At 33.8% G+C, this 15049-nt stretch overlaps 2 protein-coding genes across 2 annotated transcripts; one reads left to right on the forward strand and one right to left on the reverse strand.

Moving 5' to 3' along the window:
• Positions 1 to 464: 464 nt before the first annotated feature.
• Positions 465 to 5265, forward strand: TRIADDRAFT_24131 (uncharacterized protein; the record flags this gene model as incomplete). Its single annotated transcript, XM_002111538.1, has 8 exons — positions 465 to 561; positions 3311 to 3432; positions 3694 to 3799; positions 3977 to 4116; positions 4331 to 4458; positions 4633 to 4714; positions 4797 to 4929; positions 5141 to 5265. The coding sequence occupies 8 exons, from the start codon at positions 465 to 467 to the stop codon at positions 5263 to 5265; spliced, it is 933 nt and encodes a 310-aa protein (XP_002111574.1).
• Positions 5266 to 9162: 3897 nt separating this feature from the next.
• TRIADDRAFT_63871 (uncharacterized protein) lies at positions 9163 to 13123 on the reverse strand (the record flags this gene model as incomplete). Its single annotated transcript, XM_002112033.1, has 6 exons — positions 9163 to 9361; positions 9960 to 10233; positions 10396 to 10609; positions 10881 to 11548; positions 12024 to 12145; positions 12661 to 13123. The coding sequence occupies 6 exons, from the start codon at positions 13121 to 13123 to the stop codon at positions 9183 to 9185; spliced, it is 1920 nt and encodes a 639-aa protein (XP_002112069.1). The 3' UTR covers positions 9163 to 9182.
• Positions 13124 to 15049: the final 1926 nt, after the last annotated feature.

Below are 15049 nucleotides of genomic sequence, written 5' to 3' on the forward strand. Positions count from 1 at the left end.
GTGCCTTCAGTTCACTTTGAAAGTTTGAAAATCAACCACCATTACTAGCTGGTAGAGTAGACTAACTGACTTGCAAAGGTACCACACTACAATCTAGGTTTGATCAATTAAAAAAATGGTGATAGCCCATGGTGAGCTATTCCATGACTTCTTTTCCGTAGGGTACGTCCATTCCACTCTTGCGATCATCTTGGGGACATCGTGATTAGCCCCAAGGAATTGCCGGCCACATTTTCCTCTCCTGATGACATTATACCAATCCACATCCATTTATCCACAATACGGATCAACGACGACGCTTTGCCGTTTTTAATCAGTAGACAGATCCAAAGAATTGCCATTTCATTTCCTTTCCTCAAGGTTGGTGCCATCGGCATTCATTACTCCATTTCATCCCAAGATTGGCGTGAAATTTTTTACCTGCTGACTCAACTCCACCTCCCATTCAACGTCCTAGTCACAAGATGAAGAAGTTATTTAGTGGCCAACAGTGTCCTTATATCGGTAAAGTTTTCCATGTTGGCAATTATTCTGTAACAGTGGAAGAGTTATTAGCCGAAGGTGAGTTATTATCGATCCCTTAAATCAAAACTTTTTTCATCGATCAAGTACAGCACTGTGGATTGCCGAATACCACAAACACAAGTCATGCTTTGATGAATTAACCTTAGCCGAGTATTCCATCAAGATTGGAGTAGTAGATTCAATCCTTTTTGGGGGACTTTCACACCAGCATAAAGTACAGTACTTTATCATGTATATTGATTAAGAATGTATGTCGGGATGCTTCCTGACAGTAAAATACCAGCAGTAGTTCATGGTTGGATATGCATTATCCAAGTAAGAATGATAGATTGAAAGCGAGAGCAGCAGACTTGATACAGTGACCAAGGCCAGCAGGGTAGCGTGTACTATATACGGGTATATTAATCTCAATGATATAATATTTTAGCCGCAAAATTCGTCATCACTTATCCAATGGCCAAGTAAGAGCAAGTACAATCCGTATAGGATACTTTAAACTTGAAAACAGTACTCCAATGAATTGTCATGGATATACAGTACACACAAGGGTAGAAAGTTGATTTTGTAGTGGGCCAATGAGGTGCTGTGATTGCACAATTTCAGTCATGCATTGATGGCAATATTTTTAGTCATAGAGAGAAACAGTCAAGATGATATGTTAAATAGATCTCTGCTTCATTAACTAATATGCCAGGTTGCAGTTTTATTCATTTACGCTCAAGAATCGATGCTTTTTCCTTTCTCCAATACTTGGATAATCCGATTGCTGTCCATAGTTGATCAATAGAGATCGATTCAATTTTAATTTCCATCTACCAGGCCATAGCGTAAAATAGAAAAAAGTTTCATCTTCAGCATAATTGTAGTACACTTTTTGTAAGCTTAATAGTAGTACTTTGATGTTTTTCAATAATGAGAGGCCTTATTAAACCATTTGATACATTCTTACCAATTCTACTGACTGGTTCTTTCTCAAAAATTTCCATTTCGATGACATTGAAAACTGATCTTACTACTTGGAGAACAATCCACGAAAAGTGTGTCAACATAAAATGATTGTTCATCAACAAAAACAATTTAATTTTAACTCATTAGAAACCGCGATAAATCCATCTTGGCTGATTACTGCATTTAAATTTTTGTCAGAGGATGCTATTCTTGTATGATTACAATATAATCTTGAGTGCCAACTTATTGACACAGCGATCAGTTCAAACCTGTCGGCAATTTTACTTCTGTAGTGCAAGCTTGTAATTGATTATTTTTTCACATCCATGGACTACAGTACTTCTGCAGTTTATTCTAGTAGTCCATGTTCACGCCTTAGCTGAATTTAACCTCATTTTCTACTATCTTACATACCATGGTTAACCATTTTACCATCGCAAATTTCAGAATAATACGAGTACATTGTAATACATATTGTCGAAGTTAAATAAAGTAAAGCCTCGACACTAGCAATCTTACGGTAGTCTACCTATCCGTAGTTCAGTAGAAGCTAAAGTCATGCTTCATTGTAGACGGTTATAATGACTATGTGAATGGGATCAACGTGTTAATGTGGTAGAAGTTAGGATTAAAAGTAATACGCCATCTGAAAAAATTTGTATAATATTGTTTATTAAAGATTAATATCCTTATTCTGGAGTGAAGTAATGAAAGTGATTAGTAATAACTTTTTATTTCTATACCTTTTTATCAGCGTTCCAAGTAAAGGCTATAAAGAAAAGCTAGTACAATGATTATAGTCATAAATTATTCGTAAATGATTTGTGATATTCCTTGTAATTTCGTAAAATAGAGTGGAAGCTTCCACTGTCTTATGTTGAATGGATAATAAATTAAAATACAATATCTTGCAGTCCCTTCCAGAGTTTATACAAACTAAGAAAGCACACAATATTTACTGCAATATGACCAGAGGATAAATAAGTAACGTTATCATCGAGAGTTAAAGCCTGCATTGATAGAAATGATCTAGTACGGTGGTCTACACTCAGACTACAGTAGCATTTTTTGCGCTATATTAGACTGATTAAGCCAGATTTGCGTACCGTTAATGCTGCTTATGCAAAGAAAGTACGTCTTCAGTCCTCTCTCGTTTAGCCATCTTTTTACTTTTCAAAACCGTTTAATCCATATTGCTAATAAGGACAACTATAGGCTACTAAATTTCGTAAATTGGTATTGTTTTTTCAATGTTTACGGTTTTAAAGGGCATTACACTATTCTATTATACTATATACATTAACAGTATCCATTGATCTTTTCTAAGCGATTCGAAAATGATATTTAGCATGCTTATTGCACTAGCTAGCACTTTTTTTATGCTCACAAAAATCTTTACTAACACTGAATGCATATAAGCTATTCGATTCTATTCTTACTATTCTTATACAATTTTTTAAAGATGAAAGACATGCTATTGAAAGGCATAAATTAAAATATTAGTTATTTAGAAATGTACTTTTACATGACAGGGCAACGATTTACATTGAACTTCAGCATTGGAACAATATCTGCGCGATTTTTTTGTCACTCTAATCCTTAATAATAGTAATTTACTTTATATCAAGAGTATACGCGTATACTCGTATTCTACTATCTTGAACTCTTTCAAATATCAGTATATTCAATTTAATGTATTTATTCCCGCTTTCTGTGATCGCAAATATTGGTGTGATTTATTATGCTAGGAAGACTCTTTCATAAAAGCTTGTAATATCCTTTTCAATTATATTAGTAGTTTATAAATTATTCAAACTGTTGTTTTTCTACTTTTTAGGTGGCTTTTCCTTAGTATTTCTTGTTAGATGTAATAGAACAGGCGAAAGATATGCTTTGAAAAGACTATCAGTCAATAATACCCAAGATTTACGCTCTTGCCAGAAAGAAATTAGAATATCTGTTAGTATAGTTAATAATTATTTCTGTTGTTATTACAGTAGTAGGTTGTTTACACGTAGATATAACCGTGTGTTATTAAATTACCTGTATGATATCATGTGAAATTATGTTATTGCCCTTATATGTTAACTTTTCTAGCAACTTTTTCATCTATTGTAATACAATACAATCAATTAAAATTAAATTTAATAATTTGTCCAGATACTATTCTAATTTCCAATTTTTAATAGTATTCCCTTCATTTATTTTCGAACATTGTAGAAAGAATTATCCAAACATAAAAATGTTATCACACTACTCAGTTCATCTATCAATAACATAAAAGATGATATAATTGAGATTCTTCTGCTAATGGAATGTTGTAGAGGTAAGAATTACTGATATCAAAAATACTATTATTACACTTATGAAACAAAATAGTCTTAAACGATGAAAGGTATTGACCAGGTTTTCCTTTATTGTATTAGCTTTGTCCTTTATTGCGTATTTATATCGTATATTGATTAATTTACTTAAAAATATGTCGTACTTTCTTTTGTATAAGTGCATGTTTTGCAAATAATGAACCAACACATCGATAATGGATTATCTGAGCAACAAGTATTAAAGATATTTTGTGATATATGTGAAGCCGTATCTGCAATGCATCACTTTAACCCACCTTTAATTCATAGAGATCTAAAGGTAAGGTAGATATGTGTAATTGATCTATCTTGATCATTCCACTAGAAATCTACATAGAAATCAATTCTATGTCTATAATATGAGAAGCTATTTACTACCTTATGTTGAATTTACAGTTTGGCATATTTCTTTTAGCGTAACTTTTATTTCATGGAAACAAGCAACGCTATGATTATACAGTTCTCAGTAATTGTAATGTTTTTTGCCAATATAGGTAGAGAACATTCTATATCGCACGCAAACTAATGACTATTTACTGTGCGACTTTGGAAGTGCTGCTGTTGGTGTTATTCAAACAGCTGATCATGCAAATATCCCACAGTTAGAAGAAGATATTAAGAGGTAAATTTTTTTCAGTCGTTTCTGATAGTATCTTACTAATCTTGCTTCAGTTAACAGTAAGCACTACAATTTCGATAAATGATTACATTTAGCGTTAAGTAACAGCTATTCACAGATAATTCAGTTGTGCTTTTGTTTTTGGTAAATATAATATTCTCTTTTAAATTTCTGTAGGAATACGACATTAGCTTATAGGGCACCAGAAATGATAGATTTATATTCTGAAAAGCCGATTTCGACAAAGGCTGATATATGGGTAATTATACATCCCATTTTGTACTTGAGTAAACTGTACTCTATAGATAGTCGGAATGATACAAAAAATATTTTTTGGGCAGGCTCTTGGTTGTCTGTTATACAAGTTATGTTTTTACTCCTTACCTTTTGGTGAAAATATTTTGGCAATGCAAAGTGGCCACTTTTCAATACCAAATACATCTAAATATTCAAAAAATCTTCATAAGTTAATTCGTAAGTATTTTATAAGCGGTGATTCTGTAATTATAGTCAAAATTCCTAAGATATCAAACGATTGATTGAGAGATTAATTTTTGCCTTAATGAAGGCGTTATTAATATAGTACTCTTGTAGTAAAACTAATTTTATATTTCCTGATGATTAACTAACTATATTTGTTTTCACTATACAGTGGTATTAACGGTACTTTTTAATTTCTATGCAGGTTTCATGTTAATAGTAGATCCGGCTCTAAGACCGGATATATTTCAAGTGTCCTATGTGGCATTCAAATTGGCTGGATTGCCCTGTGCTGTAAAGAATGCTAATGTAAGTAAAGATTTTACATAATGTGGTATACATCTGAAAGATTTAATGGTAGTATTTGTTGCAATCTTATTTTATAGGGTGTTTCATCTCCTGATCATCTTCCTGATGCTGAAGATTACAATGAATACTTACGGCGAACAGTTGGTAACAAGGACGCATCAGCTAAACCTAAAGCATCTTCTAGAATTCAGCAGACCTCTGGAAATTCCGCGGGACCTACCACAGGAACTTCGATAGCAGTTAGAGAGAGACCACGACCGTTAACGCCAGTTGGTGTACGTAAGCACGGAAATTTACACGGAACTGAAGCTGTAATCAGCGCTAGTCATAATCAGGCTGTACCAAATATTGCTTCCAATTTATCACATGGACAACCTGGACTACAAAATGTTCAAAATAATGCAATGAAACAGGGATCGAAACAACTTCACCACAATGCCTCTGGTCAGCAATTTAACCAACCTGGACCTCATGATCCTAGACCAGTACAAAATTCGTACATTCAGCCAGAGCAGAGATCACAGATACAGCAACAAAATTATGTTAATCAGCAAGCAGTCCAAGGGTCACAGATTCAACAACGAGTTCAACAATCTGCACAAATACCTCAAACTCAACAGCAAATCATTCAGCAGCAAATAGCACATGGAGCGCAAAAGCCACAATTTCAGCAGTATTTAGTGCATGGATCCCAAGCTCAACCACAATATCTTAATCAACAGCAACATTTTGTAAATCTGCAGCAAGCAACACAAGGATTACAAGTGCAACAACCAGTTCAACAGCAGCAATATATAAGCCATCAGCAAGCAGTACAGGTATCTCAAACACAGCAGCAGTATCTAAATCAGCAACAACCAGCCTCACAATTACCACATCAAGAGCAACAACAACCGCTACAAGGATCTCAGATTCAACAGCAAGCAGTTAATTTGCAAGGGGATGTTAATCGTAATGCTGCCCAGCAGCCTCAGCTTATCGATGAATTCAATTTTGATAATATAGTGCCCGCACAAGCATATCAACAAGCGCAAAATAAGCAAATTTTAAATCAGCAAAAATATTATCCGGCGGCCACTCAACAAATCCCAATTCAAGGCAACTTACAACATTATGGTCAGCAGGTTAACGCGAAATTACAAGTTTCTGAGAATCTACGCCAGCATCGCCGGCAAATTAGCGATCCTTACCAAATTTCTAATCTTCCTCGTGCGCCATCTACGAATACACCAGATCGAATAACAACTAGTAGTAGGAGTCGTCCGCTACCTTCAGGAGCAGTATTTTCTTCGGCTCCTTCTTCTCCTAGAAATTCGCCTCCTAATATTAAGCGTGCATCAGTACATACTTCTCAATCTCTTAATATGACTTCGCAACAGGTATCGAATGAGACCTCTATATCTACACAGCTAAATGATTCTCAAAATTTTCGAAACCGTGATCTATTTGGTGCTGCACCATTCGGATCTAACGAGACTGCAGCTAAAAATGTGCAGTTTGAATCGACATCTTCTGGCGATTCTAATACTAAAGAAGTTGTCAATCAGCAGCAAGCAACTTCGGCGAATTTTCAAAAGGATTTGTTTGGAGCGGCCCCCTTTTCGACTGATCGTTATGGTAGTACTGTATCTGATGCCAAGAAAGATCAAGTAGTAAACCCAACAGATTTATTTGGAGCTAGACCATTTACAGTATCTGAACCAACTACTGCTGATGCCTCCGAAAATAATACGGCAGTGGATGAAACTAAGCAAAAACAAGCGACGATCAATAGATCAGAATCAGATGTTTTTGATGCAGTGCCTTTCGGAGATGAATTAGATGAGTTTAGTTCATTGTCGCACTCAAGATTACAGAATTCTTCAAACCCTGGAACTAGGCCTGCATCACTTGTTATTGATAACGAGGCCGATGCCTTTAGTAGTGTTCCATTTGGTGATAATGTTAGTAAAGATATCGCAGAGAAATTATATCGTTTTAGTGTATCAAGCAGTAGATCGAACAGCAGCATAGCTAGCAATAGCAGTAACGAAGTTTAAATGATTTCGTATATGTCATTCCTTACTGATATGATATGAAATTTTTTGCCCACAGCATATAAATTCAGATATAGATTTGCAAGTTATTTAGAGTTTTTATTGCAAACGGCCTTGGATTTATTACTAAATACTTCCAAGACTTTAGTGTACATGGATTTATTATTGTATCTACTAAGACTAAGGTACACCAGAAACGCTTAAAGTATGATACCTTGTACTGAGTCTGTAGCAGTATCGGCTATGATGTTTCCTTTGTACCGTGTAGTGTGGCAGCGATCGCTTCAGTCTCATATTCTTGAAACGTACGGGTATACAATATCTTTAGCAGATCAGTTTTACACTTATCGTACAGGATAAGTCCTATACTTCATTCACGGATCACGGTACTGATGTATAGTAGACCTGAATGATATTTATACACGCATTTAAAATGATATATCTAAATCAGCAATTAATTTTTTAATCAAACTTAAAAATAGTCTTGTATATTTCCAATTTTATATTATATACGTGTCATGGTGAAATTTTTGAATGTATGAGCTCGTACGCACGTGCATATACATAAAATTATAGTACAGTATATACATATATATATATATATGTATATATCGATGTATTCATGTTAATATTAAATAAGTATGAAAGTAGATTTTCTTATTACAATATCGTAGAATTAAGATATAATCATCTTTAATAGTGGAATTGGTTTACGCTATTATAGCTGTCTATTTTGTTGTTTTATAAACGATCACATTATGCCTTAATTAAACCAGCGAAAAAATCAGACTGTACTTATTATTAACCAACATGTTTGAATTTAGTATACGTGTATTTACACATTAATTTCTTCATATACAATAACATTTAATGTAGAATCTACTGTAATCACTATACGGGTAGATCTAATATGAAAACAAAAGTTGTATCAGACTAGATTAGTTTATCTATTGGTATTGTACGATTATTTCTACATTTCTATTCGAAAATAAATCGTGGTCTTACCTTAAAATACGATACACGTTTCACGCTGTTGCGCTTGTCAATTAATAGCCAAATATAGGTATTACTTAGCAATCTTTGTGCTATCCGAAAATATCGATAGTTTTACGAAAATGGACTGTTTCGATTACGCTGCTTATTCTTGTACTCGTACGTAAAGTAGGATCAATAAGTTTAACTTTTTTAATTAATGAACAGTGCACAAGCTTAAAAGTTTTTAAATATCGTGAAGGAAGTTAGCAGAAATGAAATCATAATAACTTTTGGCCTCGACTAGCTATAGCATCAGCCTATCGATTCTGGATAGACTTCAGAATTGGTTATGACCGATTGATTTCTGATTGGTAAATTAGTCAATCTTATACATCACATGCATGCATGCAATCTTAAATTTTTTATAACAATTGTACTTCCTCCATTGCTTAATTAGTTAACTAGTTAACCTAAAATGATGGTAGTTATATTTCTAAGTAATCTCCATAATCACAAGAACTTAATTACAAATTTTACAGTTATTTAAGTCATTTATTAAATACCTGTATAGATACATACATAATGACAACGGGGCAAAACTTTGTATAAAAAAACTAATACTATTTTACGCAGTAGCTTTAATTCTTAAAAAAAAAAAATCAGCATAGCTTTGGATATAATCTTGGTTGAACTAGGTGCTCTCATATGAGTAGCCGACTAGCCATGTCAGTATTGTCTAGTACGATAGTTTTGACTATCGCTTTTTATTATTATTAACGAATTTTCATTGATATCTGCTTTGTAAATAAAATACTCATGATACAGTTAAGTTAAAGCTGTTTATGAAGCATAGCAGAATTTGCTTTTGTCAAAATTAAACAGATATCAGATAGTATTACAAAAACAATTTATGTGGCGAAAAAGAAATTAATTTTGAACGGTAGTCAGATTATCATCGGTAGATTTTTCAGTATCTACTTTCGAGTTTGTTACATCTGGGCCTTTGTCTTCCATTTCTTTATCACTTTTGATATTATCATTGTTTTCGAGATCGACTACTTCATCTGTGCTTACCATTTTCATATCGATAGATTGCGTTGGGCAAGCTGAAAAAGGATAAAAAATTGAATTACACCATACTAGCGAAACTTCATTTAATGTAGAATTGTTCTAATCATGATATTGAGATACCAGTATATGAAGAAAACAAATAGAGCATATTGACTATTTGATAAACCGTAAAAAACATTCAGTTATATCAAGGTATAAAAATCGAATACGTTTAGTATTATCGTGCTAGATTGAAGTTTTGTCTGAATTTATTATTATCAAAATTGCGGTATTAGGATATATTTTAAGAAATTTATACAGATATACTGTATATGTCGACTATTAGGTAAACATCATGTAATTGAAGACTACAAAATTAGCACAGAAATTCGAAGTTGGCTTTGCATATCGTATGATATTGTAATTAATTTACTGTTGAATCATGGAAATGATAGGACTTAAAAATTATCAGTAAATTTTCTTAATTGTCAAATCAAAATCTAATCATAAACTATTCATCATCAGAAAGAATTAATGACTCTTGAATTATGATTACATGATATCAAATAGTAACACGAAATAATAGATCTTTTATTTACACTTGAAACGAAATAAAAATCAGATGTAGATATTATTTATATCAGTTTGACTTACCGACCATTGGTGTTGTGGTATCAATATATGCATAATCTTCACTTGTACAAAAACCACAGCGAACGGTAAAGTCATTATCGAAAATCTTATCAGGATTAAACATACGATAAACCTTCTCCCAGGTTTCCAATCCTGGATAGAGTGCTTTGATTGTAGCATATTGCAAATTGTGGTTTTTACCCCAATGAGGTCGAGCTTTATATTTTTGAACTAATGTATTCTCAATCAACTCTAAGTAATTTTCTACACCATATGTACCAGGTAAAAATGGTAACTGAGTACAAAGAGAGGAAATTTCATGATATTAGCGAGATTGATATCCATAACACTGTAACCACCTAATAAAAGGTACTCTAGAGATTGTCTATGCTGATATTAAAATATTATCTAAAGCCATCGCTTTCTAATGCCTTTACTACAGTGTTACTGTAATTACCTCAATGTACATGTAATGTTCAACAGTAGTTCCATCCGGGCGGTGTTTATTTGCTGGGCTTAGCGGCAAATCGTCTGATTTCACTAACCGACAGTATAGTGGAAGTATTTGATGTTCAACGTACAGAGACTTATATTTTGCCGTAATTTGAAAAATATCTTGCAAAGCTTTCTCCATAACATCGATGGGAATTGCAAATTCAGCTGTACGTACGCTGAGAATAAAAAATTGATAATAAATTGGATTTGGTAATCATAATATGAAGTTGGGTTACAATTGATAACAAGTAAGGCTCCTTTGAGTTACTTACTTGACAGCTAAAATTAAAATTGTATATTATTTAAAGGTCAAGATTTTAATTTTGACAGAAATTATGATATGAAATCGTGCCACATATTAGCTCGTCATTAGCAAAAATGTAAGCAAGTGTTAATTAACCAAACTCATGCTGTACATGTTGAAAACTGATAAAGATAAACACTTACTGAGTCCTTCCCTTAGATATTTCTAGCACTTTATAGTAAGAAGCATGGAATGGATAGCTTCGTGTCATTGAATCCAATACGCATGTATTGAATTTTGTAGCGCAATGCGGATTATTTCTAATACAACCCAAAACGGCAGAAGCTGCAATATCACCTTGACAGCAACAGCTATCAGAGCAACCTCGACCTCCAGGTAAACACCACCAAGCACAGCAAGCATGGCAGCAGCCACCACAAGTAGGTGATTTCTTTGTCTTATGGCTTTGTAGATAAACTGCATCATGAGCAAATCCTGTTTCAGGATCAGTTCTTGGAGTTTGATTAATAAAAAATGAAAAATAGGTATCTTTAGGTCCTCTGTATAGATTTTCAAAATTTTCCGGCACTCTAAATGGTTGATCTGGTTGAACTGGCATATCTAACTCTATCCTCGCCTCCTTTAATCGAAAAGTTGGAATGCAAGCAAAAGTAACGCTATAGATAATACCCATTGCACCTAGCGATACCGAAACGGATTTCAAGACTTCATCGCTGTTAATTTCTAAAATCTCGCCGAACGTGACCTGAGATAACCTTTGCTGACACTGGTGAATACTTTCATTACCTCCACGTATTATTACTTGGATTCCACCACCAATAATTAAGCGAACAGCAACCACATAGGCAGACTATGATATACGTAAAATATAAAACCAGTAGCATTAAATTTAATTCATTTATTCCTAAACTCGAATATACTGATAAAATTATTATATTAATACTAGTTAATAGGCGTAATTTTGTTATAATTGGAATGAATGAAATATTGTTGATTTAAAACAGATATCAAATTCTTGATATAATCTATATTAGATGTAATGAGGTATTATTGAAGGTGCTTTAGCAAGTATGATTATAAATTAGTGTTGAACTAATTATTAGGTTGAATCGGTATAGTAAGCTAAAACTAATTATTAGATATGAAACAGCACTGTCATATTTCTTATTTTATATCAACCTCATCCTCCTTATGATTCACTTTGTAATAATTATAATGATCTGTTATTTTTTCTAGTACATTCGTTTACTAGTTTATGTCTTTGTACTATTTTACAGTAATTTCGTAATAATCTTTAAATTGATCACGTTAATCTAATATTTTACCATCGTTTGAGCATGGTAACCAGAGCCGTGAGTCGCAGTTGATAAAGCTCCTGCTACGGTTTGACCAAGAAAACTACCAACAACTGGTAAAGCTAAGCCATACTTTTTATCCAAAGCTCTAACTGTAGTATACACAATTACATAAACAAGAGTAGTTAGTATTTAAAAAACAAATGATTGATAATAAAAATTTTATTTAAATTATTGACGAGTGTATTAATCCATATCTATCTATACGTATGAGTAACTAGTCTTTAAGATTGGCCCAATTAGGTCATATTTATTGAGATTTTTAATTATTGGTTCGTTAAAAAAGTTATGGAAAATGCTGATAAACAGGAAGATAGCTCAGATATATCGTTACCGTGTCACAGCTTCCACCACACTTTTAATTAAAATGGATTTAAATTAAGTCTATAAGTATTTATGATAATGTCACAATGACTGCTACTATATAACAACATAAACATTGTTATTAAAAACAACGGGGCACTAATTTTCTCATAAAATTGTTGATCACTTTGCAATTAATTGTAAGTTGAAGGTAGTCATTTTTAGATCAAAATTTATGTCTTATGATAAACTATACGTATGAGTACTTATGTGGATAACTAATTCAATTTTTATTTCAAGTTACCGAATTTTTTCATCAGCATTCCTCCTTCCACTTCAATTTCTCTAGAGTCATCGCCTTTAGATTTATTTCGTGGTGTTAAAATCCGATTTAATGAAGTCATTACGACTAAGATGTCGCGAGTTGAAGTAATTTTATTCCATGACATTCCTTTACCGACCGCTTTGACTTTAAAATGATTATCTTGAGCATATTTACAAAGATAAGTAAGTTGTTCAACTGGCCCAAGTCCTCGACGTAAGGTGGCATTATCAATAACTATTCCAGGTACAAAATTTCGACGTATCAAGTTTTTAGACGGCTTAAAGACGCAAACAAGTGGGTCGACCGCTTCCGAACCATCGAAATTATAAAATGGCGCTTTGTCCTTGAAGTTATTACAACAAGCAGAACACGGATAGCAGCATTGGTTATTCCGTCTTAATCCACAACAACATACTAAAGACGAATGTGTAATTCCACCCATACTTGTTCACCTATCAGTAGGAATATCAATTTAATTGAAAAGCAAAAAATAAAATAACTCCTGTTGAACAAAATTTAGTGGTCCAATGCTTGAATCAAGTATGTACTATGTAGTATAATTTAGTCGTATTATAAATAGAAATTACATCAACGTAAAGCCTTTAAAACAACACGCATAAAAGTTCTAAAGGAGGTCTTAGGTTGCCAAGGGCAACTTTCATGACGGCAATGATCACATGTTGTACCGGCTGGAATGAATGTTGTATAGTAGAATAACAACGTACCGTGCCATTTTTGATTGGCGGTGGCCAGTCAATGAGCTTAAGTTTTTACTTCGGTACTCACTACTCCGTCTATGCACTCATATACACGTATTCGTCTATACTGTACTTACCCAGATGCAGGAAATTAAATCGATAGATTGCTAAAATGCCCCTGATTTAATTAATACTTTCTGCTGCAGGATAGATATCTAAGCTGCGCAGACGAGAAAGCTATGCGCGATTTTGACGTGCATTATATCGCGATAGATACTCTACGGGTCTCTACTGTAGATACTACTTTTGGCATAATTTTGTGAGGCCATAATCCATAGTGCGAGATACTACAGTATACTACTCATTAAGAGACATTATGTAACATTTTAATCTTCTTCCTGATTGTTTCGAGATAATATAGATGTTTATCTGGAGTATTTTTAGAAGCTATATCATGTGAAAGTTAAGACTTGGAATGTTTATTTACGATTCTACAGTATAGGCAAAATCAGTGGTACATCGAATATCATGATCCGGTTATTCCCTCTAACCTATTCCTGGAATGACAATTATAATCGCAGATATCAATCCTGATCGTTATCCAAAGTAATAAATAGATAGAAGTAATGAGTTCATCGTGAATAATATAAATCCTTTCTTATAAATATTCTATTAAAGTTGGTTTAAGTAATACATATTAGAAATAAAATATGGCATACCAAGTTTATTCAAGGATGATTTGGCCGAGGAGGCGTAGGCAGACTTTTACCAGATCTTGACGTCATCTTGCGCACTTGTACCATTTGACCCTTTCGTACAGAAATGATGTCACCCATGCTTATTTACTTCCAGGTGTAGCCAGTGTACAGCAGGTATGACACGCTGACATTACTTTTAGCTAGGGATTTCCAGTAGATTCACCAGGTACACACTAGCAAAGCTAATGTCACCATTACGGTTCTCCACTTGACCAGTCATACTGGGTAATGAATTACCATAGGTGACATAATTATTGTAAATGATGTCCTCACTTTTCGGCCTTGGACTGCAGTAACTGTAAAGCCCAGCAAGCCACTTCTGATGTCCGCCCATTGCAGTGATTGTACAGTACAGTACAATGTACCTACTGTACATTGTACAACTCTCCACTGACTTCGCCATCCAGTGGCAAAATGTACCGACGTACAAAATGGAATTCTTCCTTATTGATTGACTTTGTAGTATAACTGGTATACCCGCAGGTGCAGTACTGGGCATTATTTTGGCAAGCAATATTTTGTAGCAGATGCACCAAGATTCTGCAAGTCATCGCGAGCCAAAAGGATGTCTGTTGTTTATTGGACCGGCTACGACGTGGAATGGACCAACATGGGTTACGGTGCTCAAGTATGGACTTACTGTACCTAATTATAAAACATTCTCAGACAACACCGCTATAATGACGCTAAAATTGTTAAATGTATATAGGAATATCGGACAATCGTCAGCTGATTATCACGATAGACATATTTACAGGAGCAATGTAAATAAGTTCAGTTAAAATAACGTTATAACGCTATGAGTCACCATCCGTCAGCGACGCAACTGGTAAAATGTCCATTTTGATTGTGCCGTCTAAAAATAGATGTCATCCACACAGATTTATTTTCTAGTCTAGCCACTGTAAGAAT

The sequence above is a fragment of the Trichoplax adhaerens genome, genomic scaffold (assembly GCF_000150275.1).
Source record: "Trichoplax adhaerens TRIADscaffold_4 genomic scaffold, whole genome shotgun sequence".
NCBI lineage: Eukaryota > Metazoa > Placozoa > Uniplacotomia > Trichoplacea > Trichoplacidae > Trichoplax > Trichoplax adhaerens.